Source organism: Ovis aries, chromosome 1 (genome assembly GCF_016772045.2).
Source record: "Ovis aries strain OAR_USU_Benz2616 breed Rambouillet chromosome 1, ARS-UI_Ramb_v3.0, whole genome shotgun sequence".
In the NCBI taxonomy this organism is placed as follows: Eukaryota; Metazoa; Chordata; class Mammalia; order Artiodactyla; family Bovidae; genus Ovis; species Ovis aries.
Genome location: NC_056054.1, coordinates 42,287,798 through 42,304,737, shown reverse-complemented (window position 1 = coordinate 42,304,737; position 16,940 = coordinate 42,287,798). Strand labels below are relative to the sequence as shown.

At 38.9% G+C, this 16,940-nt stretch overlaps 1 protein-coding gene across 14 annotated transcripts in view; it reads right to left on the bottom strand.

The window, feature by feature from the left end:
- SGIP1 (SH3GL interacting endocytic adaptor 1) overlaps positions 1 to 16,940 on the bottom strand; it is a 237,573-nt gene that overhangs the window by 119,953 nt on the left and 100,680 nt on the right. For 8 of the 14 annotated variants that reach the window (XM_060400212.1, XM_042249325.1, XM_060400213.1 and 5 more), the window contains exons 3-7: positions 15,088 to 15,112; positions 12,071 to 12,142; positions 7,508 to 7,564; positions 2,151 to 2,205; positions 1,274 to 1,449 (exon numbers count right to left, since the gene is read on the bottom strand). In XM_060400212.1, coding sequence (XP_060256195.1) covers positions 1,274 to 1,449; positions 2,151 to 2,205; positions 7,508 to 7,564; positions 12,071 to 12,142; positions 15,088 to 15,112 — 385 coding nt within the window. The remainder of the gene's footprint in view (positions 1 to 1,273; positions 1,450 to 2,150; positions 2,206 to 7,507; positions 7,565 to 12,070; positions 12,143 to 15,087; positions 15,113 to 16,940) is intronic. The other 6 variants (XM_060400235.1, XM_027970936.2, XM_060400218.1 and 3 more) reach the window with 1 other exon arrangement.

Genomic DNA, 16,940 nt, shown 5'->3' with positions numbered 1-16,940 from the left:
ATATTTTAGTAAAAAAATGATTTGAAAGATGTCAACTGAAAAGTGAAAGTGTGCACATTTAAAATGTCTTTGTTACTACAAATTGCTTATATTACAGAACAGTATGTGAGTTTAAAATTTGTACCTTCCATTACAGAAGGGAAAGGAAACTAATATATGTCATGACTCCCTTTTCAAGAAGACATCCTAAGATGGCAAGTGAGTATATGATTAAAAATTATCTGAAATATTATTTCCTGTGGTTGATTACTATTAGCAGTCATGTTAGTTGACTCTAACAGCAGTGGTAAAGACCATTATAAGCACTAAAGAAAGCATCATTAGAGATTTTATCCATCCCAGGCAGGCACCCAAAGGATGAGTGATTACAACTCCTATAGAAATGTTAGTTGATATATTCCAGAAGCATAGAAAAAATGGCCCAGCATTTATTAACTATCTCATTCATGGGAAACGCTGCTGGGGGATGACATCTCTCTAAAGAAGATGCCAAGAAGCTACGAATATATTAGCTCCTAATACAAGAGCCTTCGTCTGCTCTTCACAGTTATTTTTAGAAAACAATTGCAGCATTTAGCAAGCACTATAGAGAAAACACTGTAAATGTTGGAACTCAGAATGCAGCTAGAGAAATTTAATAGACAAGAATTGGAAAAGAAGTAAACTGCAGAAAAATACCAATTTGTTCAATATAAATAAGGCATATCTGTATTTGGAGTACCTAAATAGAGTCTTTAAGACAATTTGATAATAAATATAATGAAGCTTGTGAGTTTTAACATCTTTTTAGAATATGGTTTATTATATTAGATCAATATTTCTTTTTGAAGCATTGGCAATGAAAAGGATTTTTCCTTAAAGAAAGCAATCTCCTTGGTTTTCTTTCCATGAGTTTTTATGTGTTGCATCATAAAATAAGACATTAAAATGCGTTTTTAAAAATTGTTGTTAGTAAATATGTAAACTTCATATTGTTTTTAATTGTTTCAGAAGTAAGTCTGGATAATGTTTGTTATTTTTTCCTCCTTTGAAAAATGCTTGCAAGAAAACGTCAAAAACAAATGTGATCCCACTTTGAAAAGCACAAAAACTGCAATATAAAATTAGCATAATTTTCCATAGCTAGAATGAGCTGTTTCAGGTTTACAGAGTTCATAAAATCATGACCATACGCAGTTATCAGCTTAAAGAGTTTCTGATCTACTTAACATGTACTGGCAGAGCACAGCTGTCAGTCCAACCTCACCAAAGCTTGAAATAAAAAGCCACTCACCACCGGTGATGGGGAAAGTGCAATGTTGCCTATTGATGCCTTCAGTTCATCTACAGTTGCAGTGTTCTTAAGAATGTCTTTAGCTTGCAATGGCTTAATCTTGATATTAAACTTCTTGTGTGATTCTTCTTCCTCTTCTGATTCGCTCGAAGAATAAAAGTGCTTTCCTTTGGTAGGTAGAACACAGTTAAAGATGCATAACTGTCTTTTCTACTCAGAGGCAATGATGGGTATAAGACAAGAACGGCTGCACAAAGAGAATCAGAAGCACACTTGGGTGGCAGAAAAGCAAAGCAAAGCAAAAATCAAAGTGTAAAGCAGGAAAGAGTCAGAATTTATCCACCTTTCCTTGGAACATGGTTAAGGATGGCAAATTTCAAGGAGCAATGGTTACAAAGTCCATTACGTGCGTCACACTCAGCACTCACAGTTATAGGCCCAAGGGAACTTCCTCTTACCATAGGAGACAGGAAGGCTGCTCAGCGAAGGATTTGTGATGACTGTTTGTGCTTCAGAGTGTGACCTGCTCTGACCAGAGATGGTTTGTGGGGAAAGCACAAGTCAGAGCTATCTCCCAGGCACCATAAGTAGTGTTATCATATCAGATTTTAGAAGACAACCCAGCACCCATAATTTGCACAATTGTTTTTCAGTGCAGTTTTTCTCTTTTTCCTCTCTCTCTTTTCTATGAATAGATTAAGGCAAAGTGCCTGCTTGTTAGTGATCAGGCTGTTCTCTGTGCTGTTTATTCATCTCTAATACGAGTGACATCAGGACTTGAGAAGCTCGGGTTTCGGCACTTCTGCAAATCCTAAATTTATCATCCTGCTTTCTGAAAGCAAATGGAAATTAAGATGAAAACATAAAGAAAGGATATAGCCGGGTTCCTCAGGTCTGATGCTGTAGCCTTCTTCATCCAGCTCAGGGGAATTCTATAAAACACAAGTGCACATTAAACAATCATTGTCCTGACAGTGGTAAAGAAATTACTCACATTCCTTCAAGAGTCACCTAGTTAAGGATATAGACGTGCCTCTTATTTTGAATACTGCTGCTGCTGTTGCTAAGTCACTTCAGCTGTGTCCGATTCTGTGCGACCCCATAGACGGCAGCCCTCCAGGCTCCATCGTCCCTGGGATTCTCCAGGCAAGAACACTGGAGTGGGTTGCCATTTCCTTCTCCAATGCATGAAAGTAAAAAGTGAAAGTGAAGTTGCTCAGTTGTGTGCGACTCTTAGTGACCCCATGGACTGTAGCCCACCAGGCTCCTCCATGTTTATAAAATTACTCATGGATATTTGGAGAATCTTCCTATTGGGAAAATAAACTAGAATTCAATTGTCAATGAAAGAAAATGCTCAAAGAGAATGTATCATGCATTTCCTATAAGCCAAAGATTATGCTAAGCAACATGATGGGGATACAACATTCAAATTATCTTTTGTCTGTATTCTGGTAGTCAAAGTTTAAAAAAAAAAAGGCAAAACACAGAATATTACTGATAGGGGTCTGAAAGGAAAGGAAATTTGTGAGATCTGGAAGAATCAAGGAGTCTTTGTGTGCCTTTGGGTCAGATGGAGAGGAGAGGGGAGTCCGTGGTGAGGAAGAAATTGTACCGAGACACCAAGGCAGGATTGGACAGCGTGATTCTCATGGTGAAAGGGAGAGGGAGATGAAGATGACAGGACTGGAGAGGAAGCTGTATGGGTGGGGGCAAGACCATGGAAAAGAAGACTGGGGTGGGGGCCGGGCAACGTTATAGGGGAAAAGTCTGGACTTGACATGGCTACTGCAGCTTCTCAGCTAGCGTGAGACATGCTGAAAGCTTCCCTGGTGGCTCAGATGGTAAAGAATCTGTCGGCAATGTAGGAGACTTGGGTTCGATTCCTGGCATTAGAAGATCCCCTGGAGGGCATGGTAACCCATTCCAGTATTCTTGCCCGGAGAATCCCCATGGACAAGGAGTCTGGCAGGCTACAGTCCATGGGGTCGCAAAGAGTCGAACACGACTGAGTGAGTGAGCACAGCACTTGCTGAAAGCAGAAGCATGAGGTGTTGAAAATATGCTAAGGATTGACTGAGGACAGAAGAAACTGGAGAAAGGAAAACTAACTCATGATGCTTGCAACAATTCAGGTGAGATATGCTAAGAAGGACCAAGTTGTTAGTTTTGGGAAGGGATGAATCGAGGACATTTGGAAGGACAGATTGTGAGTTCTCAGTCACAGATTGGTCATGGGAGAAAAAGGAGAGGAAATGTTCAAGAAGATTCCAAGATTTCTTCCATCAAATCCTGGGAGTACTCCTGGCTGAACTCATTCTAACAAGAGGCAACTAACATTTTTAGGGAAAAGATAAGAAAGATAAAAGTCTGCGTGATTGGCATTAGTGTTGCCATATTTTAGTTCCTATTATATGGTAAGTACCGTGGCCTATGTTTTATTTCACTGACTCTTCATAGCAATCGTGTGTGTGTGTGTGTGTGTGTGTGTGTGTGTGTGTGTGTGTCTTAGTTGCTCCATTGTGTCCGACCCTGTGACTCCATGGGCTCTAGCCCGCCAGGCTCCTCAGTCCATGGAATTCTCCAGGCAAGAATAGTGGAGTGAGTAGCCATTTCCTCCTCCAGGAGATCTTCCCTGCCCAGAGACTGAACCTGGGTCTCCTGCAGTGCAGGCAGATTCTTTACCGTCTGAGCCACCGGGGAAGCCTCACAGCAATCATTCATGGAAAGAATCATCCCATCCACCAGGGAGGAAACTAAGAGAAATCAGATGTCAGTTCTCTAGGAAATACATCTAGCAAATGACAGCCCTGGGTCTTGACCCACCAGGTGTTTTGAGACTAAACTCTGTGCTTGAGAGGGGAAGAGGGGGCAGAGTTCAAAGGTGGCCTCCGAGGTTATAGGACTGGAAGAAAGAGGACAGAGCTGGAGAGAGAGATCTTGGAGTCACTGAAGCAACATATATGTGATGACCACAGAGAGAAAAGGGCCTGAGTGCCATGGAAAAGCGGCCATTTATTGAGCATTTATTATCTCTCTTTTGTCCTTTCAGTACTAAAAGTTAGTGTTGTTTTTTTTTTTAAGTGCAAGAGTGTTAAGTTTACTTTCCTGCTAAAAACCTGTCCCTGCCTTTTTACTGCACTTAGAATAATAACCTAGCACCATTATATAGCCCAGAAGGCCCTGCCTGATTCTCACAGGGCCTTCTTCCCATTGTTGACATATGAGATTTGATCACTACAAGCTTCTTCCCACTTCTGGGTCCTCATCAAAGTCCTCCTTTTTGCCTGAAAGTCTCTTCCCTCAAATATGAAGTCAGTTGAACCTTACTTAAACTTTAGAGTTTTGCTTTAAGGCCACATCCATCCCTGCCAAAAACACAGTGACATAGTCTATTAAGAATAAACCCTTTCTTATTACTTAAAGAAAGTGGAGTCTAGTGTATTAATATAATTATAGCCACAGTTCCTATGACCTGAATAATTTTTAGGACTAAGCAAATTTGAGAGAAATTCTGCTTCCTTTAAACACTCACAAGTTGTTAAGGATAGCACTAAGTTTTAGGGTTGGATGGAGTAACAGAAATACTTGATGAATAATCAAATATTGATGAGTAATCAATAATAATTTTGTATTTTAATTATCATGCTTCTTGTTTGCTTAGAGTATCCCATTCCTGTGCATTAAAGATGTCTATAATATATAACAAAATTTTTGTTATAATAAAAATTCTACAAAATCCTACAAAACACAAAAAAATTCTTTTTAGGTGAAAAAGTGCTAATTTTGAGAAAAAAATTACCTTGCTTAATATATTTAGTAACTTCCCTTATTATTTATTAACAATTTAGATGTGGGGTAAAATGCTGTGCTGTGCTGTGCTTATGGCTCAGTTATGTTCAGCTCTTTGCAACTTCATGGACTGGAGCCTACCAGGCTTCTCTGTCCATGTGGATTCTCCAGGCAAGAATACTGGAGTGGGTTGCCATGCCCCCCTCCAGGGATCTTCCTGACCCAGGGATCAAACTCAAGTTTCCCGCATTGTAGATGGATTCTTTACCATCTGAGCCAACAGGGAAACCCAAGAGTATTGGAGTGTGTAGCCTATACCTTTTCCAGGGGTCCTTCTCAATCTAGGAATTGAACTGGGGTCTCCTGCATTGCAGGTGGATTCTTTACCAGCTGAGCTACCAAGGAAGTCCATGGGGTAACAGGGGCTATCATAGATCTACAGAATTGAACTGTGGAAAATGTAAAAGAGATCTCAACACTGGGAAACAGGTATAAGGGAAGACTAGGTAATGAGGTTGACAGAATGACATGTTCTGGAGTGTACGGGTGGCATGAATAATTGAATTTTCTTGAGATTCATTTTTCCTTTCTATAAATGCAGGTAATGTAGTATTCACCTTCTAAGGTGGTAAAAAACAGTGGCAGATTTTATTTTCTTGGGCTCCAAAATCACTGCAGATGGTTACTGCAGCTATGAAATTAAAAGATGTTCGCTCTTTGGAAGAAAAGCTATGAGAAACCTATTAAAAAGCAGAGACATCACTTTGCAGGCAAAGGTCTGTATAGTCAAACCTGTTTTTTCCAGTAGTCATATGTGGAAGGGAGAGCTAGACCATAAAGAAAGCTGAACACCGAAGAAATGATTCTTTCAAACTGTGGTGCTGGAGAACGCTCTTGAAAGTCCCTTGGACAGCAAGAACAAACCAGTCAATACTAAAGGAAATCAACCCTGAATTGGAAGGACTGATGTTGAAGCTTCCGATACTTTGACCACCTGATTTGAAGAGCTGACTCATTGGAAAAGACCCTGATGCTGGGAAAGACTGAGGCAGGAGGAGAAGGGGTCGACAGAGGATGAGATGGTTGGATGGTATCACTGACTCAATGGACATGTGTTTGAGCAAACTCTGGGAGATAGTGAAGCAAAGGGAAGCCTGGCATGCTGCAGTCCATGGGGTCACAAAGAGTTGGACATGACTTAGCAACTGAACAACAAAAAGGTGGTAAGAATTTAGTAGCATGTCATAATATGAATGGTGGTATTTAAAAAAATGAAATTATTATTATTAACAAATGTGCAAATGCATTAACATCAAGTTTAATTTTTATGAAAGAGGAGGTTGGGTCAGACAGTCACCTAAGTTGTAAGTACAAAGGCATTTTGTAAGAATTATGAATTTAGGGACTTAGTATACAATAAAAGTGATTTTTGATGTGAATATGGCCTATATGTTTTCTATGATTAGAAATATAAGAGCAATTTTGTCCATCCTATTGTGGCTGGTGAAGTGTCTGGTGATGAGGTTAACTGGCTACTGGGGGAATCACAAGGAGAGTTTAGGTCTCCACTGGGAGACCAGTAGGATTTAGGTCTCCCCTGGGATTCACCCTCACTCCTTGGGAAAAAACAACTGATTGTCATTTGACTTGGGAAAAATCTGTACTATGAGGCTAGAATAATTATCATATGCTATGGTAGGAATAATTGTATTGCTTCCAAATTTATATGTTGAAATCCAAACCCCAAGGTAATGGTATTAGGAAGTGAGGCCTTTGGGGGTGATTAGGTCACAAAGGAGGAGACAGCATGATTGGCGTTAGTGCCCTTATAAAAGAGACTGCAGTGAGGTTACAGTTAGAAGGTGCCTTCCATGAATCAGCAAGTGGGCACTCAACCAGCAAGTGGGACTTCCCATGCTCCTAAACTGTTAGATATAAATGTTTGTGCTTATAAGTCATTCAGTTTTGGGGCATATTTGTTATAGCCACCTGAACAGACTAGGACATTGCAAAATCAAGGCCTAGACATGAACGGACTTGACTCAATACTCAGAGCTGCTTATCAATATAATTAGGATTGAATATCTAGAGTTAATATTTTTAAAAGTGTTTTTTGAACATGTATGCCAGGCTAGGCAGGCTACTGAAATATTCTGCAAATAGTTAGCTCATTGAATCCTCTCGATAATGCTATAAAGTAACTACTGACTTCATTTATGGTGGCCAGCAAATAACCAAAGCCACACATAGCTGTTCCATGGAGGGGCCAGATCTCAAACTCAGGTCTAATAGACTCTAGTGCTTTTAGCCTCTATACCAGGCTACCTGTGCCAGCACTTCCTAATGAGATGTTTCACTTATTTCTATGCTCTATTTTAAATATAAGCATGCCTTGACTTTTTTTCACACTGAAATATTTATAAAAAACAACCTGATACTCACATATCTTTCCCAATCAATTTCTGCATAAAATCCATTTGGTGCTCCATTGCTTTTCTTCTGTAATAAATTTGAAAATACATTTAGAAAAGAAACATTTGAATTAATAAAAAAGAAACAAAGAAAACTTGTCTTATCTGCATTTAGCAAGAGCTATCAAAATCCAGCATTGGAAAGGCATATTACAGCAGCCTATTAAGCAACCACGTTGGTGTAACTGAATGGTAAATTGAGTTGGCATGACACTGCATAAAAGAACTTACACACTTACTTCACAAAAGACTGTAGGATACGAATAGGGATATTAACAACTAGCTACTCAAATGTTATATAATTACTAAAGAATCAGCAGCCCCTATGTATTATTTAATCCTCTATACCTCAGGGGATATAACTAGATGTATTCAATATGTACATATTTAAATGGAAATATTTTGACCCACGTTATTCTCATACACAGTTATTTCCAACATATCCAGAGAATATTCATCCAAGTCATTAATTCATCTTCTTCCAGCTTTTCTAACACTGACTCAAGTTTTCCTAAACACCTTTGATAAAATATAAAGGGAATCAGATTTCAATTAGTTAACTCAGCCTCTAAGTATTAAAAAATAGTGTTGATGTTCTTTTCAAGTGACTTTTCTTATGAAATTACTAAGAGACAATTTGAGGATTAATTGTGGATTTCTGTCATCCAGGCATCCTAGGCCTCCATGAACACAGATCATTATGAGAGGACTGGGCATCAGCATCATTCTCTTAAGAATTATCTTAAAAGTTCTATTTTCGGCCCTGGTACTGCCATGACATGTATGGCCATGAGAACTTGAGCAAGGATGTGGTATCATTCAAACTGAAATTTCTAGGAGTCTCTATTTCTCATGAGCAAAGGATAAAAACACAGATGAGGTTGATAATGGAGAGTCCATTCAACAACATTCCTGTCAGCACATAGAGCGACGATATGTCATTGAGCACTCATGGGTCTCACAACAACACACATCAGATGCTGATGAATGAGGCTTGAGGACAGGACACCTAATTTTGCAATCACAAATGAAGGCTGGTTGAGCTACAATGTTAACAGCTGACGCCATTTGACAAGGAGGTAGGAGAAGATACCTTTTCATCCATGCATGCAGGATCACTAAAAAACCAAATCAGAAGTAACCTAGTAACATCATCAGTAATTGATACTACATGTTGATTGGGCATTCTAAGAATTAGCAGTGGTTGAGTGAGGGGAAATAGTGTGTGAGAAATAGATAATGTGTCCATTATTTTCCTGTCTCTTCCCATATACCAACACCGCACTAGAACTTACAAATGCACAAATTCTGTTCTGCCTCCACCAGCCAGCACACTGGGACCAAGGGCCCGTGCCCCACATCCCTCTTCTTTGTCTTGCTCCTGACAAAGACTATATGCTTAATCAGACGACATCATTTTAAGCCTCTCATAGATTTGCCTTCATTAAATTAGTGCTTCAGTGATATTCTTTGCTATTTGAATGAAGGTTGTTTTAAAAGCTTGCCACATCAACTTTGCACCTGTATAAGCTATGAAGCTACTTTTGAGAACATGCCATCTCATAATAAAAAATCTCTCGTGGTGAATGGTATGGTTCTTACTTCCTTTTTGTCATACTTGTTTTCTTTTAAAATTTCTACTTTAGCAATGTTTGCTTATGTCTTCCTTGCAAAACTCTCCAAATCCTCCTTATAAAGCTGCTGCTGCTGCTAAGTCGCTTCAGTCATGTCCGACTCAGCAACCCCATGGACTGCAGCCTACCAGGCTCCCCCTGTCCTTGGGATTTCCCAGGCAAGAACACTGGAGTGGGTTACCATTTCCTTCTCCAATGCATGAAAGTGAAGTCTCTCAGGCGTGTCCGACTCTTAGCGACCCCATGGACTGCAGCCTACCAAGCTCTTCCGTCCATGGGATTTTCCAGGCAAGAGTACTGGAGTGGGGTGCCATTACCTTTTCCACCTTATAAAGCATATATAATATATGCAAAATACAAATGTAATTTAGGGTAATGGGAAATCAAATGATATAAGCTGATCTCAAAAAACTAAACGTATGAATTCAGTGATGAGTATAGTACTATTAATAGATCTTTTAGTCCTCAATTCTTTATTACAAAGAATTGCTATCTAAAAACCAGAGATTAGATAAATTGCTGAGTTCAAAATTTTTGAAGTTCTACAGATGTTTGCTTCCATGATAATCTCATCTCTGTAACCAAAGCCTTTCAAGACCAGGATAGTTGACAGGTTCAGCTAAATAAAGACAAAAGGAGTCTATGTATTTCTTTACTGACAATATTAGAAATACAAAAGTTCCTCAATTTTATGAATCTTCTAGATCTGAGCTGAGGGAAAGTTTCTCAGTTTCCATGGAAACAAATGGAAGATTGTGATAAAGAGAAAGCAAAGCCTATAAAAAGAAATTTCTTTTAAAATAATAACACTTTAAACATAAATACTAAACACAAACAACAAATCATAATAGTACATTCTTTTGGGTTGATATTAAAAACACACACACATATATATACACACACAGTTCCAAGACACATACATACACACATTCTTTTGGGTTGATATTAAAAACACACACATATATACACACAGTTCTATGACACATATATACACACAGTTCTATTAGAGAAATTAGCAATTTAGCATCATTCACACTAGTGAATTCTTACAAATATATTTGATTTTGCAAGTCGAAATTATCAAGTTAGAGCTAATGCAGAACCTGGTTGAAATTCTTCTGGTAAAACTCTAAGGAAGAAATTCTCCCAGTTTAACAATTTAAGCAGCTCACAGTGGTCATATGGAGGTAACGGCTCTATTGATTTTCAATTGGAAAACAGTGTAAAACCATGGAAGAATGTAATTTAAGTGGGGAAATAGTGTTGGCTATTCACCAACATATTCAATATAAAGAGTGATTTTTCTCTTGGAGTAAAAGGTATGTATTTTTAAAATTCTTTTCTATATTTTCTAAAATCCACAATTCACATGAATCACTTCTAAAACTTGAATATATGACTATTATTTAAAGATAATCAAGGCTGATGGCAATATTGATCATGTTTTAATAGCTATTTTACTTTGGTCAAGCTTATTATCTCCTCTTAGATAATATGATTGGTTAGATCAATAAGTGTAGTAAAATTGCATTCAATTGTACATTCATCAAAGTTCTTAATTTTAACTGTAGATGCTCCTCTTTTCCAAGGTCAGATCACGGCCACATTGTGCTCTTTGGTGAGAAGTATTAAAGACATGTGAAATACTGGCTAAATATTATCTTTTTGCCATTGAGATGGACTTGTCTCACTCTGTAAATAACCCTATAGAATAGCACTATCCAATAGAACTATCTGTGAAGAAGTAAATGTTCTGTATGTATGTTGTCCGATATGGTGGCAACCAGCCACAAGTAGCTGTGGAGTGCTTAAAGTGTGCCAAATGTCACTGAAGAATTGAATTTTGTTTTATTTTTAAAAATTAGAAAAATTGGTATTTATTTAACTGACATATAGTTGCTTTATAATGTTTCAGATATACAGCAAAGTGGTTCAATTATATACACACACACACACACGTGTATATATATACGCTCATTCTTTCCCATTATAGGTTATTACAAGATATTGAATAGAGTTTCCTGTGCTATAAAGTAGGTCCTTGCTGTTTATCGATTTTACATATAGTAGTATATCTGTTAATCTCAAATTCCCAATTTATACCTTCCTCCCTTGGCTTTTTCCTTGATAAACATGCTTGTTTTCTGTCTGTGGGTCTATTTTTGATTTATAAATGGGTTCATTTGTATCTCTTTTTGTTGTTTTAGATTTCACATGTAAATGATATCATATAATATGGTGTTCATCTTTGTCTGCCTTACTTCCCTCAGTATGATAATCTCTAGATCTATCCATGTTGATGCAAATGGCACTATTTTATCATTTTTATGATTAATATTCCATTGTATATATGCACTATATATTTATCCATTCATCTGTTGATGGCCATTAAGTGAGGAACTGAATTGTAAATAGCCACATGTGGCCACCATTTTGAACAACACAGCTATCATTGTTGTACAGTCTGGGCCACCAGGATCAGCACCCCAAGTCCACTGTCAAGTACCTGAGGTCCCACAGGCCCAGGTCCTGCCAAATTCCTAATGTTACTTAGATAGTACTTACCCTAACAAATGACTATGTTATTTGTCAATATGTATAATGTTGTTTATATTATAGCCAAAGTTTTCTTATAGATGGCAGATTCTTTTAAAAAATCTGAATTGCTGTCCTTTGTCTAAGACAGAGGCATGTCTCTTATGCCTGATCACTTTTTAAAAGTATATTCAGACATCAACATATACAAACTATATAGTTGATTTAAAAATTGGCCCCAGTATTGGGGAATACTATCTAAGAAAGAGTCTTAATGCTTTTGTGTTTTCAAATTTCAAACTGGGATTTTACTCACTGTTTCTACAACCCCTTGGAAATTTTAAACTAAAATCTGTTGTCCTTACCGAAACTTTTTTTCCTCCTTCACGCGCGCACTCTGCTTTGTTATTGTAGGGTGGTTCATGTGGGCTGGGCTGCTGGAATTGATTGTTTTCATGTAGAAAAAAGTTGTTAAAGGATCTGTTTGTTCTTCAAGACACATATAAAGAATCACATGGAGTCAGCAAACATACCATAGAGGAAACAACATCTAGGCCAAATTGGAGGGCCTACCAATCTTGGCAGGGTTCTCAAAGCAAAGAGTGGACTTTGGGGCCCATAATGAGGCTCTATTCAGCAGGCCAGTGTGGCTAGGCCAGGAGAAGAAGGGAGAAGGGGAAAGAGGCATCCCAGGCACCAGGGGTGATGTGAACCCAGTCCTTATTCAGCCAGCACTTAATTTACAGGTAGAGAATAAACACTGGGCCACACCAGACTGAATAAAAATAGTTGTATTTCTAATGGCAGTCTGAAAAGGCTAGCTGCACTGTTTATTTCCCTGGATTATAGCCTTCTGGGGAGACATCAAGACAGAGCACACACAGCTGCCAGCTCCAAATCTGGGCCCTTTCCTGCACACATGTTCAGGATGAGCTGAGATCTCCTCATAGCAATGACCGTGACATCCAGTCCCCCAGTCTAGGTGTGGGTGGAAATCTGAACTGCTTAGGAAAAACTCAGAATATGTCCTGCACAAGTCAGTTTGTCTCTGGGTTAGACTGCATTGCCACACAGATGCCTAAAGCCTCAAACTTCGAGGCAGACAGCTTGGCCAGGAGTGGGCATATTTGACCAGGGGAGAGCAGGGCAAGCCCATCTTGTTCTCATGCAGCCCAGCCACAGAGCCTCTGTAGTCAAAACCTCAAAAGCCTTGTCACCAAAGATGGGCTTCACTGGATTTGCAGAAACTGAATTTAAACAGTTAAACCTGTTGTGCAACTCCTGTGTTGACAAAGTCATTTATAAGCATGAAGTGTGTACACCACGACCTATAGTTTGTAGAACCACATTAGTGAAACCATAAATTTCAACTTCAGATATTCAAAAAGAAATCACTTTAAATCTTACTCAGGCATGTAAAAGTAGACTGGCTCCACTGACATAAGGTCTTAAAGAAATCAGTCTGAGTTTGAAAGAAAATCAGGCTGAGATTTCCAGGGACTAAATGCAAATAGAAATTTTGGACTTCTATAGCAACTAGTCTGAGAAGGCGTTCTCAAAATTTGGTGCCCAGAGTACGTGGGGAAAACTGGAGGCACATTTCCAAGTGGTAAAATAAGCAGCTGGCTAACAATGTCCAATTACCTAGGAAGCTGTACACTCTGTTTCTGAGAGCGTGAATTTATTTTGAATGCAGCCCATTTTCCAAACAGGTTTGTATTATTTCCTGAGAAATCAAAATTAAACAACTCCTCTTTTCTAAAATCATGACCAGTGATACATTCGTGGCAATTCCAGTTAAGGAACAAAGAGGGCGCGTCTGCTGGTAAATAACTTGATGTGACTGGGCATGGTGGCAATGACGGAGGGCTTGGGGAACTCAGGGATGAAGCCCTGCCTTAGGGTGGGTGAGTTTGCAGAATCACAGCTGGGCTTATGGACACAGCACATACTCAGAGTCACCTGTCGCACACCAGTGCTATGCCAGGCACTAAGTGCATGTTCCCCTCAAGATGCAAACAGGGGGTCCCTAGCAGAGCAGAGACCTGAGACAGCAGTGGGGCTTCAGAGACAATGACCGGAAGCGTGGGAGGAGCTTTAGAGAAAGAAAAAAAAGGACAAGACTGAGGGTGCCAGAGGGAGAGAAGCAAGAGACAGCAAACCAGCCTGGGAGCAGCAGGGAGGGAAAGCAGAGACTAGCTAACAGAGCCTTGCAAGGGTGAGAATGAAGGGGACAAGAGAACTCAGGGAGGGGACTGAGACAGAAGCGAAGAGAAGACACAGAAGCAGAGTACCTGAGACAGAGTTAACGAGAGGGCTCTGAGCCAGAAGCAAGAGGTGAGGAGAAGCTGAGTCTTCTGGGTCTTTTTTTTCCCCTGCTGAATAGAGCCTTGATTATAGTGTTACCCAATGTCTGATAAATTTCAGTCTACTTCCTTAACATTTCATGGAGAGAACTACATGAATGCAAAAGGCACCCCAAAACTAAGAACCTTGAGCTAAATGTGGGAGAAAGACTCCTACCATAGCTGCAATTAACACCCCAATTTAGGTCTAATATTATAAAGGGTGATTAAAAAAATTATCTATCAGGTTTATTTTAGTTCCCACTCCAGCCCAATGAGCCTAATGTGAGTCCCTTTTTTTCTCTTCTTCAAGAACAGCTGTTCTTTTGAACCTTCTGAATAGGCATCTGATTCGGCTTTGAAGGAAGTCATTTTAGAAGTTGGTGCAGCCTGTCATCAGGACAACTTGGATAAATCCAAGCTCATGCACCACCGACTTCTCTAAAAAAGCAAGAAATCTGGTGACCAGCAAGGAATCAGAGTTCCTGTTAACTCTTAAACCGGTGGACACATTTTCCTCCTCCAGGCTGTAAATTCAGGCATAAGTGGTTTCAAGACCATTCCCTACTTATGAATTTAATACAGAAAATGTATCTGCAGCTCAACTGCAAAAAGGGAAAGGTTTCTTTCAATTTTATTGGATTTCAGCTCCATTATGACTTTGTGGCCTCTGTTGGAGAAAAGCATTCTCATATAATGAGCTCTTATATCATTAAATTGGAAATGAAATAACAGTTGATGGTAGCAGCCCCTGCAGGAACTGTCTGACTTTTGACCCATCATATTGATGACTAGTTGCCTTGCCTGCTCTGGGGCAAGGTTTTAGGTGAATGCAATAAGTAAGTTTAACTTGACCAAGACTGTATTTATGTTCCATGCAATTACTACAAAAAATTACAAGAGTGAGTCTGAAAAGTCATTTAAGCTCATTTTTTCCCCCTGCAGAAAAAAAAAAAAAATGAAACGGGGCTTTAAGAAATTTAAACTAGCATAGGTTGAAATGCAAACCTACTAAAAATGGTCATTTAAATACTTACAATTCCATCTCTATCTGGTGAACCTCTGTAACGAAAAGAAATTAGTAGCTATTAGGAAAATGAATCATTCTTGCTACACAGACTCAAGTACAACAATAAGAGTCATTAACCACCTCTTGCCAGTTCCCACCCCAATAAACCTGGATAATGAAAGCTACTCAAAACAAATTGGTTGAATGATATTTCAGTGTGGGGTGTGTGTACATGTATGTGGGAGGGAGAGTCATTAAAAATTGAAATCCAAAAGGCACAAGTTGTTGGTGCAGTGTCTTGCCCACTTTTGAGAGAATTCAGTAAGAGCTGTCCCATTTAATCAGCTTCCACTTAAAACTACCACCAGGAATGCCAACCGATTTGTTCTCTCATCTCCTCATAAGTGGTCTTGAATTTCCCCTTATAAGAAGGAATTTCTATGGTATTTTTCAAGTCACTTTGAGAATCTGTATTTTCCTCCATCTTTCTATATTTACTGCTCCTTTGATTATATGAAAGCAGGAAATGAAGGGCAATTTTACTAAATGGTTCACTTTGATGACTAAAGTCCAGGGTATTTAATCCACAGTGATGCTAGGCTACAGTGTTTAAGAATAAGGTCTTTAGAGAAGGATGAATCTAGGTGTTCCAACTCCATTATTTACTAATTCTCTGATCTTGGACAAATTACTTAACCTTTCTAAGTCAGTTTAAATATGATAAGTATATAAAGAACTTATAATAATTCCCAACACATACTAAGTCTTCAAAAATGTTTGTTACAGGACTTTTTCCTCTTCCATGATGGCTCTAGCCTAGGAACAAACACAAAACTTCCCACTTGCAGCCATGTTAGGCTTTATAGCAATAGAGGAGGGGTATTACTGTTACCCTGGAAAACTGAACTGGAGGAACAGAAGAAAGGGGGAAGTGAAAGGGTAGTCATTGTAACTTTATAACCTCATATTAATTCTAATATTAATATTTTAAATAATATTAATTCTAATATTAATATTTTAATTAATATTCATTCTAATATTAATTAATATTAGGAGCTGGAAAAATATTATTCTATTAACATGGAGACCAGAATCATGCTCAGGTGAGGACCTGCACTGTTTGTAAGGAAACCTTAGTAAGTGCTTGGGTGGAGTGAAAATGAAAGTCCCTTAGTCATGTCCAATCTTTGCGACCCCATGGACTATAGAGTTCATGGAATTCCCCAGGCCAGAATACTGGAGTGTGTAGCTGCTCCCTTCTCCAGTAGATCTTCCCAACTGAGGGATCGAACTCAGGTCTCCCATATTGCAGGCAGATTCTTTACCAGCTGAGCCATCAGGTGTGGTTGAAACTGTTCCTTAGGAGGTGGGATCAAGTGAAATGTTCTTTATTTGCTGGGACATCTTCTTAGCTCCAAGGTTTGATTCCTTTCCCTGCCAACACCCCCTTCAAAATTAGCAGAACATTCTACTTGGATTACAAAACATTTGATGGGAGTGCATCATTTTTCATAATCATTTCCATGTGGATACAAGAATGAATCAGTGATACAGGGGCTAGAAGTAGAGAGGACACTGTTTTTGACCATGAGAGCATGAGAGCTGACAGAAGTCTGAGGGTGTTTGGACATTTGCTGGCTATGAGAATTCCGAGCAGTTGGTTCAAAGAAATTTCATCTAAGAAAGAAGGATAGGAAGAGTTCTATATAATTAATTGAACAAATATTGAGTGACTTATAATGGGCCAGGCACTAGTTTAAACTCAGGAGATAAAATGATGAAGAAGACATGCTTTTTGAGACAAGCAAGTAAATCCACTGGGTTATTATGACCACAATAAACCCAGGTGGCAAGAAAGCACAGAGAAAGTACCAGCTCACA